Source organism: Octopus bimaculoides, chromosome 15 (assembly GCF_046866305.1).
Source record: "Octopus bimaculoides isolate indiv1 chromosome 15, ASM4686630v1, whole genome shotgun sequence".
Classification (NCBI taxonomy): Eukaryota; Metazoa; Mollusca; class Cephalopoda; order Octopoda; family Octopodidae; genus Octopus; species Octopus bimaculoides.
Window position 1 is genome coordinate 26426509 of NC_142942.1, and position 18163 is coordinate 26444671.

Genomic DNA, 18163 nt, shown 5'->3' on the forward strand with positions numbered 1-18163 from the left:
TCTGCCGGATCGGTAGGTGACTAGGTGACTGGCAGGTTTCCTGAAGTTGGTATTGCAAACCATAAGATCGGTTGCATCACAGAACTCCAGCAGTCTGGTTCCCTCCTCATTGCGGGAACCGAAGCCATAGCCGCCATAGCCGCCATGGAAGCCTCCAGCACGACGTCCGACATGACCATTGAAGTCTCTAAGCTACGAAGAGAAGGTCCCTGTCACTCTTCGACGAGGTAGTTTGCAAGAGGGTGTTATAGAATTGGTCTTTCAGCCCATCCGGGAACCCCGGTTGAGGGGCATAGGCTGAGATCACAGTAGCTAATCTATGATGAAGCACTAATCTAATCTTAAATACTCTGTCACATACTCTAACTACCTCGATTACCTTATCAGCCCATTTCTCTGCTAGAAGTATTCCTACGCCCCTGACACCGTCAGTGTTCCCTGCCTAGAAGATCTTGTACCTGTGTTCTTTGCCTGTGAGGAACTTTGCAGAACCTCCTCTCCATCTTACTCTTGGATGCAGCACAGATCAACCCATCTCAACAATTTCACCAGACCTACTTTTCAGGTTGCCGACGTTGAGAGTGCCAATCCTAACAGTGTGGGTGTTGGGGGTGTGGGCCTGTGGCCTGAAAAGGGGAAAAGCAGTGTCGTGTACCTGAAAAGAAAGCTTGCAATTGGCAGAATTCATAAGTAAAACAGTACCTACAACCTGCAAACATTACACAAACTTTATGCGCTACCCAAAGGTAGGGGAGGGGATGGTGTGAGGCCACTAGATGGGTTCCGGGAGACAGCCGAGGATGACAGAGGATATGAACCACCAGCCAGGAGAGAGACTTCTTAATCGTAGGTTCTAAATATTTGAGAGACAGCAACGCTTAAATAGTAATTTTAAAGGAGCGATGAAACCTAAGTAAATAGAATAAATAAATAGCATGAATTTAGGAAGCCTTTGTACAAAGGAAAGATGGCTAAGCTTAGATCGTAATTTTAAAGGAAGGAGCGATAAAATTTGAATAAAGTAAAGAAAATGAATAAGTATGAATTTAAGACAAAAACTGAGTTCAATTGATTTACATGGAGAGAAACAGATAGATAATGAAGAACAGACGGGGGGGGGGACCCAAAAAAAGGTTTGAGAAAATGTTGAGGGAGTAGACAAAATAAAATCTATCTTAGCTGTTCCAATATTGGAGAAACTTCGTCGCAGTTATGTCAGTAGAATAGATTGTTGTGAGACAATTAGAAGGGACTTCTTATTTATATAGCTGGATCCTGAAGGAAACTACGATAGAGGGAAGTAGAGAGAGAGAGAGTGGGTTTGAGAAAGGCATATATATATATAGAGAGAGAGGGGTGCCAAGGATAGAGGAAAGTAGAGAGAGAGAGACTGATTTGGAGAGAGTGAGATAGAGAGAGGCATGGCGAGAGAAAGGCATATATATATATAGAGAGAGAGAGAGGGGTGCCAAGGATAGAGGGAAGTAGAGAGAGAGAGAGACTGATTTGGAGAGAGTGGGATAGAGAAAGGCATATATATATATAGAGAGAGGGGGGGGGGCAGTCAAGCAGCACATCATGCTGGATTAATATACACATACATACACATACTAGCTGTTGGTATTTGCAGCAGATTTATGCAAACAAATAGTCTTTATATATGCATCATAATTATTTTAACATCTGCTTTCTCATGCTTGCATGGGCATAGGAGAATTCACTGGGTCAAATACCTTTTCTTTCACCAACCCTCATCTGTTTGCATGCAAGGTAGTATTATTGGCCCCTTGGCTGGACATATTTTCATAGAAGAGTTTATACTTGTATGATGTCAAGACACAACACACACATATATGTGTTCAATGGTCTTCTTTCAGTTTCTCTCTACTAAATCCATTCATAAGGCTTTATAAAGTAGAAGACACTTTTCCAAGGTGCCATACCATGGAATTGAGCCTGAGACCATGTGAGTGGGAAACAAACTTCTTAAGCACACACCTATGTCTCCACCTCTCTCTTCCCCCTCTGTCTCCTGTGTATGTATGAACACACACACACACAAAAGAACATATATGCAAAACAAACCAAAGAAAATAGACCTGAATACCAAAGGTAGAGTGAAATGTAATGTTTTACACAAACTGCAAAACTTTATAAGCTGTTAATCTCAGTTTTTGCTGAATGCAAAACATGACTCATAAGATTTCCATTCATATGATTTTTCTGAGTCACCATCTCAACCTGAACACCAATCCATCACAAGCTAACTCATTTACAGTTGAGTGGACTAGAGCTGCATGAAATGAAGTGCTTGGCTCAAGAATACAACACACAGCCAGTCTGGGAATCAAAAACATGATCTTGAAAATGTGACTGCAACACACTGACCACTAAGGTTACACATTGTATTAGTACTTAACATACTTGTACCAAAGAAAATATTTTCAAACAAAAATTGTTACAGGAATTTAATACCTGAAAATTAGAAACACAAGTCATGAAAAATAGATTAAAGCAAAATGACTGAGTATCATGAGTAAAGGGATTTGCAAGACTGTGTAGGAGAGAGAATAGTGATGTCGTAGGAGAGAAATGTGTTTGCATGGATGATGGTACGCTTGCACTAAATGAGGCTGCAAAGAAAGAGGTCTGGAGATGCCACTACGATAGATTGCTCAATAAAGAGAATGAATGGGAGAAATAAAGTCTGCCGTATGTCGACCCAACAGAGGGACCAGCTATCCGAGCTGACAGTACCATGGTAGATAAAGCAATTAAGAGTATGAAGACAGGGAAAGCCACCGGCCCATTAGGAATCACTGCAGAGATGCTCAAAATATCTGGCAGTGTCAGCTATAGCCTAGTCACCCGTATTACGAACCAGGTGATACACGAAGGAGTTATATCCAATGACTGGTGTAGCAGCATCATAGTCAACTGCTACAAAGGTAAAGGTGACACTTTAGATACAAATAATTACAGAGGTATCAAGCTGTTAGATCAGGTTATGAAAGTTACGGAGAGGGTCATAGCCCAACTAATTAGGGAGCGAATCAATTTAGATGAGATGCAGTTTGGGTTCGTGCCAGGTAAAAGCACCACTGATGCCATATTTCTAGTAAGACAGCTGCAGGATAAACCTCTGTACCTAGCTTTTGTTGACATGGAGAAAGCCTTTGACAGGGTCCCCCGATCCCTTATCCGGTGATCGATGAGGAAACTTGGGATAGAAGAATGGTTAGTGAGAGCTGTGCAAGCCATGTACAGAGTTGCTGTCAGTAAGGTGAGGATTGGAAATGAGTACAGTAATGAATTCCGGGTAGAGGTAGGGGTCCACCAAGGTTCTGTCCTCAGCCCCCTCCTATTTATCATAGTCCTCCAGGCGATCACAGAGGAATTCAAGACAGGATGCCCCTGGGAGCTCCTCTATGCTGATGACCTTGCACTAATTGCGGAGTCACTATCAGAACTAAAGAAGTTTCAGGTGTGGAAGCAAGGACTAGAATCGAAGGGCCTTAGAGTCAACCTAGCTAAAACCGAAATCCTAATAAGTAGGAAGGCAGATAAAACACAAACCCCTTCAGGTAGATGGCCCTGCTCAGTATGTAGAAAAGGAGTAGGTAGTAACTCTATAAGATGTACCCAGTGCAAGCTATGGACACATAAGAGGTGCAGCAATATCAAAGGCAGGTTAACTAGGAAGTTAGTTTTTGTATGTGGCAGATGTTCAGGTGCAATAAACACTGTAAGCAAACAGGAAACAATTTCTGTCTCATTCCAGGGAGGAAAACTAGACGTAGTTGACAGCTTCCGCTATCTGGATGACCAAGTTAGTAGTGATGGAGGGTGCGCTGAAAGTGTAGCTGCTAGAATAAGAATAGCCTGGGCAAAGTTCAGAGAAGTCTTACTGCTGCTGGCAACAAAGGGACTCTCACTCAGAGTAAAAGGCAGACTGTATGACGCATGTGTACGAACAGCCAGTGAAACATGGGCTGTGACTGCTGAGGGCATGCGTAAGCTCACAAGGAATGAAGCCAGTATCCTCCGATGGATGTGTAATGTCAGTGTGCATACTCGACAGACTGTAAGTATCTTGAGAGAAAAGCTGAACATAAGAAGCATCAGTTGTGGTGTGCAAGAGAGACGATTGCGCTGGTATGGACATGTGGTGAGAATGGACGAGGATAGCTGCGTGAAAAAGTGCCATACTCTAACAGTTGAGGGAACCCGTGGAAGAGGTAGGCCCAGGAAGACCTGGGATGAGGGGGTGAGGCAAGACCTTCGAACATTGGGCCTCACTGAGGCGATGACTTCTGACCGAGACCTTTGGAAATATGCTGTGCGTGAGAAGACCCAGCAAGCCAAGTGAGACCTAAATCCAAGGCCTCTGCCAGGTGTGTAGCCACCCCACTTATGCGTACCTTTCCTACATTGGACACTAAACTCCACTTGCGAAGACTTGTTGAGGCAAGTGAAATCGAACTAAATTCGACAACTGGCACCCGTGCCAACGTCGTCTCCTTCATTGGACACGAAACTCAGCTTGCGAAGACTTATTGGGACAAGCGAATAGCGAAATCGGGATAGTACCTGTGCCCAGCGTCGCCTTTCTGGCACTTGTGCCCGTGACATGTGTAAGGATTTTCGAGCGAGATCGTTTCCAGTGCCCCTGGACTGGCTCTTGTGCGGGTGGCACATAAAATACACCATTTTGAGCGTGGCCGTTGCCAGTACCGCCTGACTGGCCTTCGTAGGATTTTCGAACGAGATCGTTGCCAGTGCCCCTGGACTGGCTCTTGTGCGGGTGGCACATAAAATACACCATTTTGAGCGTAGCCGTTGCCAGTACCGCCTGACTGGCCTTCGTGCGGGTGACACGTAAAAGCACCCACTACAGTCTCTGAGTGGTTGGCATTAGGAAGGGTATACAGCTGTAGAAACTCTGCCAAATCAGATTGGAGGCTGGTGTTGCCATCCGGTTTCACCAGCCCTCAGTCAAATCGTCCAACCCATGCTAACATGGAAAGCGGATGTTAAATGATGATGATGATGATGTGTGTGTGTGTGTGTGTGAGCATACGTGCATGTATGTGTATGTGTGTGTGTGTGTGTGTGTGTGTGTGTGTGTATATATATATATATATATATATATATATATATATATATATATATATATATATATACACACATGTATACAAAACTGCACAGTCACAACAGACATATTTTACAAAAAAACCGATACACACCAATATTTAAACTTCTATTCTTGTCACCCATCACACACCAAAAGAAACATCCTATACAGCATGGCCAGACGCATCTGTGCTATAGTAAGTGACCCTAAAACGCGTGAAACCAGGCTCAATGAACTGAAAGGCTTCCTTACTATACAAAAACACTCCTTAGGCCTAATTAATGAAGGAATTAAAAAGGCGATGGAACTGAATATCACCCAACTACGGACACCAAAGGAGAAAGTTAATGAAAACACGATTCCGTTCATTAACACGTACAGTCCTGGAATAACTAACATATTCCACGTCATAAAATTGAACCTGCCTATACTCCTTCAAAGCCCTAAGATGAAAACTCTGATTGAAAAAAACACCTTACGGAATAGTAGACGCCAACCAAAAAACCTTAAAAAACACCTGACAAGGGCAGAATTCAGATCAGAGACCAAACCAGAATTCATAGTAAAAGAATGTGGTTATAGGAGATGTGGAACGTGTAACAATACCAACAACTACAAATACATAGAAAGTGGTTCCCACATAAAATTCAAGAGCGGATCTATTTTTAAAATAAATGCAGATATGAACTGCAAAACACAAAATCTCATCTACTGCATCACCAGTCCAAACTGTAAAGAAAATTACATTGGCGAAACAAATAACTCACTTTGTCAACGTGCAAGAATTCACAGGCAACATATCCGACAAGAAGAACTATGAATGATTCCATTAAGTAAACATCTGGAAATATGCGGAGACGGAAAGTTCAAAATATTTCCCTTTTATAAATGTACACGGGACGATCCACAATACCGAAAGGCAATGGAACTACTCTTCATAAAAAAATTTTCCCCAAAGTTAAATGTTTGAAAGAGAAAAAAGAAAAACAAGGAATACGTTTTGTATGTATATATATGTATATATCATTGATATGATATATATAGTTATTTTTACTAAACTGATTTTACTAATTCGATTTTTCAAATTTACAAAGATTATACTAATATACTCTCATGTAGAACTACACCTTACAAAAAATAAATAAATAAATGAATGTATGACAGGAATATATTCTAAATAAGACCCAAAGTATATAAAAAGAAAGGACAAAGAATATAAAATGAAAGAACTAAAAGCAAAACAAAAAACAGAAGACATTTTTTGTTATCTTTATATTTTCTATTCATTATTCTCTATTTTTTCTTTCTTCTTCCTTCCTTCTACAATCCCTAGAAATCGTCTCAAAACAATACAGTAAGTAGTAAACAAGCTTTAAACTTTTTTTCTTTTTCTTTTTTTGACTCTCCTTAAAAAGACAATTTCAATACAATGGCCCTTCTCTCTCTCTTTTACCACATCCATCTCTCTATCTGTCTGACTATCAGTCTATCTATCTCTCTATCTGCCTATCTATCTATCTATCTGCTTATACATCTTCCATTGTTTCCAAAGCCTCACCCCAAAAAAACAAAACAATGTTCTGTTATAAACAAAACCCCCACAAACACCTATTTTTATATAAATAAGCTAGATCTCTGTATTTTCACAGAATTATATTTGACAAGTTCCAATGAAAGCGCTAATATATGTATAAAATAAATGAAAGAAGTTTTTCCAAAATTCTGACGACTTTTTTTCAATATTTACTTCTGTACATCACACCTAACGCTCTACACATACATATCATATGTATATATATATATATATATATATATATATAAATAAAAAGTTTATTCTTACTTTTTTACATGAATATCTGTGTATGTCTTTTTATTGTATTGTATTGTTCTTAATCACCAACTTAACACTACACACTGAATCGTGGCAAGGTATGGAAGGTTTTTGGAGGACCGGAGAGATTATGTCTGGGTGGAGAATTATACGAGGTATAGTACTATACAGAATACCGAAAGGATCTTCACCTCTTACATCACACCTTTCTTCCTACTTCAACGCCGAGGTGGTATAATTTCCTGGGAGAGAAATAATTTTGCGGCTGAGGATAGCTTTACATTGTAAATTATACACATATTATATTATACACATGTAAAGCTTGAAACACGTGTACCGCGGAATCCTTTGTAGTTTTGTTGTTATTTTTGGGATTTACAATTTATATATATATATATATATATATATATATATATATATATATATATGTATGTATATATATATATATATATATATATATATATATATATATGCTTTAACATTGACATTTCCCATGCTTGCATGGCTCAGACAGAATTAGTGAATGCCTTTTCTTGTCACCAGCCCTCGCCTATTTCCAAGTAAAGGAATATTTCTAAATGACCAGGCATGTTTTCACGGAATACTCCAGACAATAACACAAGAATTCAAGATGGGATGCCCCTGGGAGCTCCTCTATGCTGATGACCTTGCTCTAATTGCTGAGTCACTATCAGAACTAGAGGAGAAGTTTCAGGTGTGGAAGCAAGGACTAGAATCGAAGGGCCTTAGAGTCAATCTAGCTAAAACCAAAGTCCTAATAAGTAGGAAGGTAGATAAAACACAAACCCCTTCAGGTAGATGGCCCTGCTCAATATATAGAAAAGGAGTAGGTAGTAACTCTATAAGACGTGCCCAGTATAAGTTATGGACACATAAGAGGTGCAGCAATATCAAAGGAAGGCTAACCAGCAAGATAGTTTTTGTATGTGGCAGATGCTCAGCAGCAATAAATACTGAAAATGTGCTGAAAACAACCTTTGTCACATTCCAGGGAGAAAAACTAGAAGTAGTTGATAGCTTCCGCTATCTAGGTGACCAAGTTAGTAGCGGGGGAGGGTGCGCTGAAAGTGTAGCTGCTAGAATAAGAATAGCCTGGGCAAAGTTCAGAGAAGTCTTACTGCTGCTGGCGACAAAGGGCCTCTCGCTCAGAGTAAAAGGCAGACTGTATGAGACATGTGTACGAACTGCCATGCTACATGGCAGTGAAACATGGGCCGTGACTGCTGAGGACATGTGTAAACTCGCAAGAAATGAAGCCAGTATGATCTGATGGATGTGTAATGTAAGTGTGCATACTCGACAGAGTGTAAGTAACTTGAGAGAAAAGTTGGACCTAAAAAGCATCAGTTGTGGTGTCAAGAGAAACGATTGCGCTGGTATGGTCACGTGGCAAGAATGGATGAGGATAGCTGTGTGAAAAAGTGCCACACCTTTGCGGTTGAGGGAACCTGTGGAAAAGGTAGACCCAGGAAGACCGGGGATGAGGTGGTGAAGCACGACCTTCGAACATTAGGCCTCACCGAGGCAATGATTAGTGACCGGGACCTTTGGAAATATGCAGTGCGTGAGAAGACCCAGCAAGCCAAGTGAGACCATAATCCGTGGCCTCTGCCAGAAGTGTAGCCACAATATATCTTCATTGGACACTAAACTCTGCTTGCGAAGACCTGTTGAGGCAAGTGAAATTGAAATCAAACTAAATTCAACGACTGGCACCCTTGCCAACCTCTCCCTTATTTGACACTAAACTCTGTTTGTGAAGACCTGTTGGGGCAAGTGAAATCAAAATCGTAATTGAACCACATTCGATGACTGGCACCTGTGCCAGTGGAGCACTAACAGCACCGTCTAAGTGTGATCATTGCCAGAGCAGCTGTCTGGCTTTCGTACTAGTGGCACGTAGATAGCACTATTTGAGCATGATCGTTACCAGCATCACCTTACTGGCACTTCTGCCGGTGGCACATTAGAAAACATTCGAGCCAGGTCGTTGCCAGTGCCACTGGACTGGCTCCTGTGCAGGTGGCACGTAAAAAAAACAAAAAAAAACCACCATTTTGAGCGTGGCCATTGCCAGTACTGCCTGACCGGCCCTCATGCCAGTGGCATGTAAAAGCACCCACTACACTCTCGGAGTGGTTGGCATTAGCTGTAGAAACTCTTCCAGATCAGATTGGAGCCTGGTGCAGCCATCCGGTTCACCATTCCTCAGTCAAATCGTCCAACCCATGCTAGCTGCTGATGATGAAGTACTTGCATGATAATCACACTCGTTTACATATATTGCCCAACGTCAAGGCAACGAGACAGTAGTACATGCATGCACACACATGTAGGTTTCTGTCTATCAGATCCATTCTACCTGAGACTATAGTAGAAAACGTTTGTCCCATGTATCACACAGTGGGACTAAACCCAAAACCATGTAGTTGCAAAACAAATTTCTTACCACACACCATGGTTATGTATTTTGTTTCTGTCTACATGTTAGTATGAAAATATTATATGCATGACTGTGTTTGTAATTATGTATTTGTATATGTGCAAGTAAATGTGTATTTGCCACCTTGCTGTACTCAAGAAGAACCCATACTCTATAGTAAAAGTGTTAAGGTCATTGCCCCTGGTGAAGAGAATTGGCCTACAAGAATCCCATGCTGGTGCCATGTAACAAGCAGTTGTGCCATACCACATAAAAGCACTCACTCGGTGCCATGTAAAAGCACCTAGCACACTCTGTAAAGTGGTTGGTGTTAAGAAGGGCATCCAGCCATAGAAATCAAATCAGACTGGAGCCTGGTGCAGCTCTCCAGCCTTGATCAAATGGTCCAACCCATGCTAGCATGGACAATGGATGTTAAATAACGATGATGATGATACCCTACTCCATCACAATTGCCTTCCCAGAAGATTTTATACATATGTTCACAAGGAAATTGAGTAAGTAGCCCAATTGTGTAATATACACATTAATCTTCCAGCACCCCAGTTTTGCAGAGATGGGCAGGTCATCATAGTTGTTTTGTTATCTCCATGAAATTCAAAGTCCTGTGATCAGCGTTCACTATTTCATCCCATTTTCTGCAAGCTCAATGAGCACTTTTTTATTTGCCATGTTTATTACTTTGCATCTAATTTAACTGCAATAAAAGCAACTGATTGAATACATTTTTAAGCATTAAAATTCAACTTACCTCAGAAATGAAATTTCTTTTCGACTTTATCTGCATCAGATTGAGATTTCAAAAAGAAAATGAATTTCAGCATTAATAGAATCAATGATAAGGAAATGAGTTGTTAACCCTTTCGTTACTATATTTCTGGCCAAAATACACACCCCTCATGAGTTTCAATTAAATTCTAAAATAATCATGAATTTAGACTAGTCTCATTAAACACCTGTAACTTTTTTTATTTATCAACATATTAGGTGCTTACTGAATTAGGTGCTAGCTTTATTCTTAGATATTAATGTGATATTTGGAACATAATTAAAGAAAGGGTTCTTAATCAATTCTATTGCATAATTTTTGTCTCTAAGTTCTCCACGTACTGGGGGGGGGGGGGGGTACTGCTAGTGTCTCTCACATGTAAATATTGGTTCAGCTTCACGAATCGTACTCGTTCATAATACTGGAAATATATTCATCGCCAAAAGGTTCCTGATCGCTCCAGTAATTTGTTATTCTGGGTAACTGTATAATACCCATAATAATATTTATGGCAAAAAATGCCCGTATTTCATCTACAGTTGCAGGAAACCACAAGCTATCTTTTTTTCCGGTTTGTTTACACTCTGCGTAACGGTTTGTTTCCGCAGTAATCATTTCAAACAAGCATGAAAAAGAAGTCTAAAGGTTTCGCTTCCTGAGAAAGACTATGGGTAGACCCTGTTTCCTCAGAAAAATTGTTAATAAAAACGTTTTTTAAAGTTTTTACTCCATTCTGGTGTAAAATCATCCTCGCTGTCGCCGTCGCTGCTTTCAGAATCGCTGATTTCAGATTCGGATACAGAAATATCCGATTTATTATCGTTCACCACGTACTTTTGTAGCTCATTCATTCTTTTCTTCGATATCTCCATATCTTCTGTTGAAAAGCCTTCAAATTCGGAATCACTGCTTGATAGCATGAAACTCCTCTCCATCTTCAAAGTTGAAAAAAATTAACGCCGCAAAAAATGTGGAAAAAAATCTTCCAAAATTCACTGAGTTCAAATATCACGCCAAATAATGTGGGAGACAATAACTCAACTGTTTGCAAAGTGAAATCAGGTGTTTTAACGAATGTACTAACGAAATTTGGGTTCAAATATACATTTAAATAACAATGGGTACGCTCGGCCAGCTAAGTCCTATGAACCAAAAAATTTTTCGGCCAGCTACGGCCGGGTTAGTAACAAAAGGGTTAAACTACGAAAAAGGTAAAGAAACCAGGTGCAACATTAACTGACTTGAAAATATATACTTAAATCAAGACATTTAGAGAAGTTTCATTCAAATACAAAACATGATAATTGAAAACTCTTCTGACAAGGAATTAAAGCATTGATGACAGAAAAAATTACACACAATAAAATATATAAAATCATTTAAAAATAAAATTACAATGTTATATAAATATTCTAACTCCAAAGTACTGTTTTATATTTCAACCCACCCAAAAACCTACTCATTTCTTCAGGCACAAAGCTTCAGGGCTGTCACTATCAATGCTGGTAGATCTAAAGACACTCGAGAGAAGAGTGGATGTATGCTATCTACAAGAGGTTAAATAGAGGAGGCCTCAACCAGATTCCCTGCTTGTGAGATGCTGTGCAGGAGAGGATCCTTGCAAACATGGAAAAATGGATGTAAATATGGTAGTAATTCTAAATCAGATCATAACTTCATAGCAATTTTAAAATCACAATATTATATTGTAATTATCTTGTAATATCATTTATAAATATTATCATTCACAAGATTTTCAAACATATAAGAAAGTTTTATTTTAATAAGACAAAGATTAAGCTTAGTCCTAATGCTAAATTTATTTGCAATAAACAATGCAGACATTTTCCCTACCACATTTTTGTACAGAACCTTCTTGAATTTGGATTGGATGTGGGTATTTTTATTTTGTGTATTTATTTGTTTTAGCAGCTTTTTGAAAATTAAATTACTTACCAAAGGAGGGGATTTAGGCAATCGGCATACACCTTCCAGTTGTCCTTCAGCCAAAGTTTCTTTCATCAAATATGCAGGTGACAAGAGTAAACTATCATCACTAACTAATGACTTGCTCTAATAATAACACAAGATTTTTTAAAGATTATTGTTAAAAGCAAAAATGGAAACGTGATTACAGTGGAGAAAAAAGAACAAGACATTATCATGTACAATAAATTTCCATGAAACTCTTCTAGGCCTGACCACAGGCAAGCACTAACCATGCAGAAAAGAAAATGCAAAAGCTACATACATACATAAAAACCACAACAATCGACCAGCCATAAAAACTTTAGTATAAAGAAGTAGAAGAATATCCAACCCATGCTCTGATAGGGATATTTTTTTAACATGTGCCACACTCCATTACAATCATGAACTAAAAAAAAATAATTGGCATTAAGGAATAATTTCATAGGGGCACCTATGTGAGTCCAGCAAATACAATATTAAATGGTTCAAGACATTCTACTAAGAACTAGATAAACATTTTCCAGTCACATAAATCAGAATCTTTTCAACTAAAACAATTCAAAAGCCAGCTTTTGTTGCTTGGACAACACCACAGATCACAAACAAAAACAAACATTTATCTGCTATACCTATACAAAAGCCAACATGTAGATTTTCCCACAAAATGACCATAACACCAAATAATAGTATGCATAAGAACTATACAGGATGCACAGAAGATATGTAGCTAGCTACAACCAGCACACATGTTCCTTTGGAAACAGAAATGAAACTACATCTCCAGAGTGCATTTCAAAACTAGAGGACAATTCAGTTGAAAATATCTTTATAGCCTCAAGCATACTATATATTTACAGCACATGCATATATCAATTGAGTAAAAAGACTTGCTCTAATAATACTTTTTCTGAGAAACTTATCATCCCCTCCAAAAACCACAGCCACTAAACAGAAGGGGCAAAATTTTATCTTACTTATTTCAGTCATTGGAGTGTGGATACGCTAGGGCACTACCTTCAAGGGTTTTAGCTGAACAGACTATGCTAGTACTGACATTTTTTTAAAGTCTGGTACTTATCCTATTAGTCACTTTAGCCAAACCACTAAGTTACAGGGCATAAACGAACCAACACTGGTTGTCCAACAATTTGTAGAGGACAAACACAGAGGCATACACACACGATGGGCTTTTTCCAGTTTCTGTCTATCAAATCCACTCACAAGGCTATGGTTGGTCCAAGGCTTTAATAAAAGATACTTGCCCAAGGTGCCACACAATGGGACTGAACCCAAAATCACATGGTAGAAGAAACAAACTTCTTACCACAAAACCATGCTTGCACCTATACTACACTAAATGTACTGAATACACTCTTTTTTGTTTGCAATTCTAAATACACACAAACAGCTCAGGAGTGACTGTGTGGTAAGTAGCTTGCTTACCAGCCACATGGTTCCAGGTTCAGTCTCACTGCATGGCACCATGGGCAAGTGTCTTCTACTATAGCCTCGGGCTGACCAAAGCCCTGTGAGTGGATTTGGTAGACGGAAACTGAAAGAAGCCTGTTGTATGTATGTGTGTGTGTGTCTGTGTTTGTCCCCCCACCATCGCTTGACAACCGATGTTGGGGTGTTTATGTCCCCGTATTTTAGCGATTCAGCTAAAGAGACCAATAGAATAAGTACTAGGTTTATAAAGAATAAGTCCTGGGGTCGATTTGTTCGACTAAAGGCGGTGCTCCAGCATGGCCATAGTCAAATGACTGAAACAAATAAAAGAACATATACATACTTGCACATGTACACACACTTCCTTCCCCTCCTATGCTCCCACTCCTGCTGTTACTTTACCTTTCCAATTACATGCCTACCTAATGGACCTGAACACCACACTTTCCACATAAGAGACTCTTTCCATTGCACCTCCACTAACCTAAGATATGTGCTCTGCAATCTTTTCTATATCAGACAAGCTGGCTAAGGCATGTAATTTTACTTAATATAATACTGATTTTCTTTTATAGTTCTAGCAAATTCATTATATCTTCTTCCATTAATTAGATTACACATATCAACATCACAGAATGAATTACAATTCTATCTTGACAAGATTCATACAATGACTAGCTGTCATTAAGCTAAGAACTGATAAGGATACCTACCCTTGCTAATGACACAGACAATGGACAATAAAATGGAGACAATGGTCTAGAATTTATCATTTATAAATTCCTTCCACATATCCCAATGTATACAAAATTTAGCTGAAGCAATCTGGCTTTCAAAAAGTAGCATGGCAGCAACATGCTTTGTATCTATGGCAATTTAGTTGATGAGATAGATTAAATATGGAAACTGCTACAAGCAGCATTTATGCTGTGCTATACTATTTGAAACACATATAAGCTAAACCATTGACAATGCTACTGGATTCTTTGTTTTTTCTATGCAGACACATATACATATATGGGTACATGCCAATCCATGCCAGCATGGAAAATGGACATTAAATAATGATGATGATCATCATACACACACATATACATATATGTGTGTGTATGATGATCATTATTTAACCCTTTTGATACCAACCCACCTGGTTCTGTAGTACAAATGCCTTGTTTTCAAAAGTTCTGAATTAAAATCTTCCACCGAACCTTAGTCACAATTCATGTTCCTAACACTAGCTTAATGGTAACTTATTTTACCAAATTCTTTGTTACATTTAAAATTAATTGAAAGAAACACAAAACATCTCAACAGAAATATGGTAACAAAAGGGTTAGCGATCATTTTCCATACTGGCATAGGTTGAACAGTTTGGCAGGAACTGGCCAGATATAGAGCTGCTCAGGCTCCAATTGTCTGTTTTGGCATGGTTTCTATGGCTGGATGCCCTCCCTAATGCCAACCACTTTAGAGAGGATAACAGAGTAATTTTTACTTGGTCATAACAAAGTGCTTTATACGTGGCACCAGCATGGTTGCTTTTTATGTGGCACCAGCATGAATGCATTTTAGGTGACACTGGCATGAGTGCTTTTCTACATAGCATCAGCACAGGTGCTTTTTATGAGACACCGAAACAGGTACGTTTTACAAGGCACCAATACCTACAGGCCCATGCCTGCATATATGGATGGCCAGAAGTCTCAATCCCTTCTCATCTCAGTGTTGCCTAATGTTTGAAGATCAATTCTCACCACTTCATTCCACATTTTCCTGGGTCTACCTCTTCCATAGATTCCCTCCACAATTAGAGATCGGCACTTCTTTATGCAGTTGTCCTACCAGAACACACAACATCTGATGTGTCCTATACCCAATTTCTCTCATAAATCATTTACACTGTCTTACATGCATACTAACATCACCCATCAGTGATTTTGCTGGTCACTGAGGGAACTAGGTGCTTACTGAATTAGGTGCTAGCTTTATTCTTAGATATTTTTTCCTTCTCATTATCATTAAACGTCTGTTTTCTATGCTGGCATGGGCTGGATGGTGTGACAGGAGTTGGCCAGCAGAAGAGCAGTCCAGGCTGTATATCTGTTTTGGCGTGGTTTCTATGGCTGGATGCCCTTCCTAATGCCAACCACTTTAAAGAGTGTACTGGGTGCTTTTTACATAGCACCAGCACCCATGAGCCAGCAAGGTTAGGAATGCTCAGCTAGAGAGGGATGCAGGGGACAGCCTGTATGCAAGGACAACCATGCCTTTACTTAGCTTCATGTGTCTTTTCAAGCAAAGCAAACTGCCAGGAGTCTTGACCTCGTCATCTCCTCTGCGAGTCCCAACATCAATAAATCCTTTCTTACTACTTAGTCCCGCATATTCCTGGGTCTACCCATTCCACATGTTCCTTCTATAAGAGATGGAAACTTCTTGATGCAACTATTCTCATATGCATTACATGGCCATACCAGCAGTCTTCTCTCTTACACGCAACATCTGATGCCTCGTATACCCAGTTTTTCTCTCAAATCACTTACATTCTGTCGTATATGCATACAGACATTATCCACCCAGGAGAGCATACTGGCTTCATTTCTTTCAAGCCTTTGCATATCTTCAGTAGTTACAGCCCATGTCTCACCACCATATAACACAGCTGTTCATACAGTGGCATCATAGAGCCTGCCTTTAATTCTTCATTACTAACAGAGGTAGTAGCTTTCTGAATTTCACGCAGCCTATTCTTATACTAGCAGCTACACTTTCGGAACAACCTCCCCCACTACTAACTTGGACACCTAAGTAACAGAAACTGTCTACTACCTCTAAGAATCCCCACTGACATTTGAAGGAGTCTATTTTTTTGAACATACCTGGTGTTTAATGTACCTGCATATTTGCCACATGTAAAGACTGCTTTCTCTGTTAGTCTTCCAGTAATACTGTTGCACCTCTTACGTATCCATAGCTTACACTGAGTACACCTTATAGAATTTCGCCAACACCTTTTCTACATATCAAGCAGGGTCATCTTCCTGGAGAGATCTGTAATTTGTCTATTTTCCTACTTACTAGAACTTTGGTCTTTGCTAAATTAACTCTAAGGCCCTTTGAGTCTAGTCTGTGCATCCACACCTGAAATTTCTTCTCTAATTCTGGTTGTAATTCAGCAATAAGAACAAGGTCATTAGCATAGAGGAGCTTCCAAAGGTAGCCAGTCTTAAATTCCTCAGTTATAACCTGGAGGACCATGATAAATAAGAGGGGGCTAAAAACCAAACCCTGGTGAACTTCTAGTTGTTAACTAAAATCCTTGCTATATTCATTGGCGACTATCACCATATTAACAATATCCCTGTACATTGCCAAGATCAAGGAGGTATTTGAAGATCTTCCAAGGAGTACAGTGAGTAAAGCATACATCAGATTCTGGAGCCACCTTGAGGTTGTAGTGGAAGCAGAGAGCAGCTATTCTGAGTAAACCATTATCTCCCAGCCATAATCTAGTTGATACTTATTGGTTTTTTAATAAATATTTATATTTTTGGATGGGATATTGTTTTCTTTTCCTTTTATACAAACATATATGGAGGCTATGGTTTTGGTTCCCGCAACAAGGAGGGAACCAGGCTTCTGGAGTTCTGTGATGCAAATGATCTTAAGGTTTATAACACTAACTTCAGGAAACCTGCCTGTCACCTATTCACCTACCGATCTGTTAGACACGCTAGTCAAATTGATTACATCCTTGCCAGGAAACAGGAAAGATGGCTACTTATAAAGGCCAAAACCTTCCCAGGTGAAGAATGCACCCCACAACATAGATTAGTAGTTAGCGACTTCAAGATCCGGGTTAAATGGATGCCCAGAAGACAACCAGTATTTACGAGAAGGGTCTGGAAGCTTAAGGATCCTCTAAATGTACAGAAATTTAGAGGTGTATTACTCGAAGCTTTTCACAAAACAGAGGGGGATATAGCATCACATGATGTGGAAGACAACTGGAGATTTCTACAGGCCAACTGCTGAGGGCCAATGACCAGTTCTGTGGATGGTGCAAAGTCCCCTCTCAACCCAAGGTAACATGATGGTGGAACAATGTAGTTGACAGGGCCATTAGGAAGGGAAGCTAGGAGACAGGTTTATTTAGCCAGAGGGGAAGCAGATAACAAAAAATTTGCCAATGTTCTGCACCATGAGGACCAAAGACTTGAAGTATTTCATGTTACAAGACAGTGTATGAGAGAGAATCGTTATGTCGTAGGAGAGAAATGTGTCCACATGGATGACGACTCACTTGCATTCAACGAGGCTGCAAGGAGAGAGACTTGGAGACGCCACTATGATAGGTTGCTAAATGAAGAGAATGAATGGGAGAAAGAGAGTTTGCCGAATGTCGACCCAACAGAAGGACCAGCTATCTGAATTGACAGTACCTTGGTAGATAAAGCAATTAAGAGTATGAAGACAGGGAAAGCCCCTGGCCCATCAGGAATCACCACAGAGATGCTTAAAATATCTGGCGGTGTCGGCTATAGT

General features: G+C 39.7%; 1 protein-coding gene across 8 annotated transcripts in view; it reads right to left on the reverse strand.

Moving 5' to 3' along the window:
- LOC106883872 (myb-related protein A) overlaps window positions 1-18163 on the reverse strand; it is a 227396-nt gene that overhangs the window by 6701 nt on the left and 202532 nt on the right. For all 8 annotated transcript variants that reach the window (XM_089363622.1, XM_089363627.1, XM_089363621.1 and 5 more), the window contains 2 exons: window positions 12155-12271; window positions 10181-10210 (listed from right to left, as the gene is read on the reverse strand). In XM_089363622.1, coding sequence (XP_089219748.1) covers window positions 10181-10210; window positions 12155-12271 — 147 coding nt within the window. The remainder of the gene's footprint in view (window positions 1-10180; window positions 10211-12154; window positions 12272-18163) is intronic.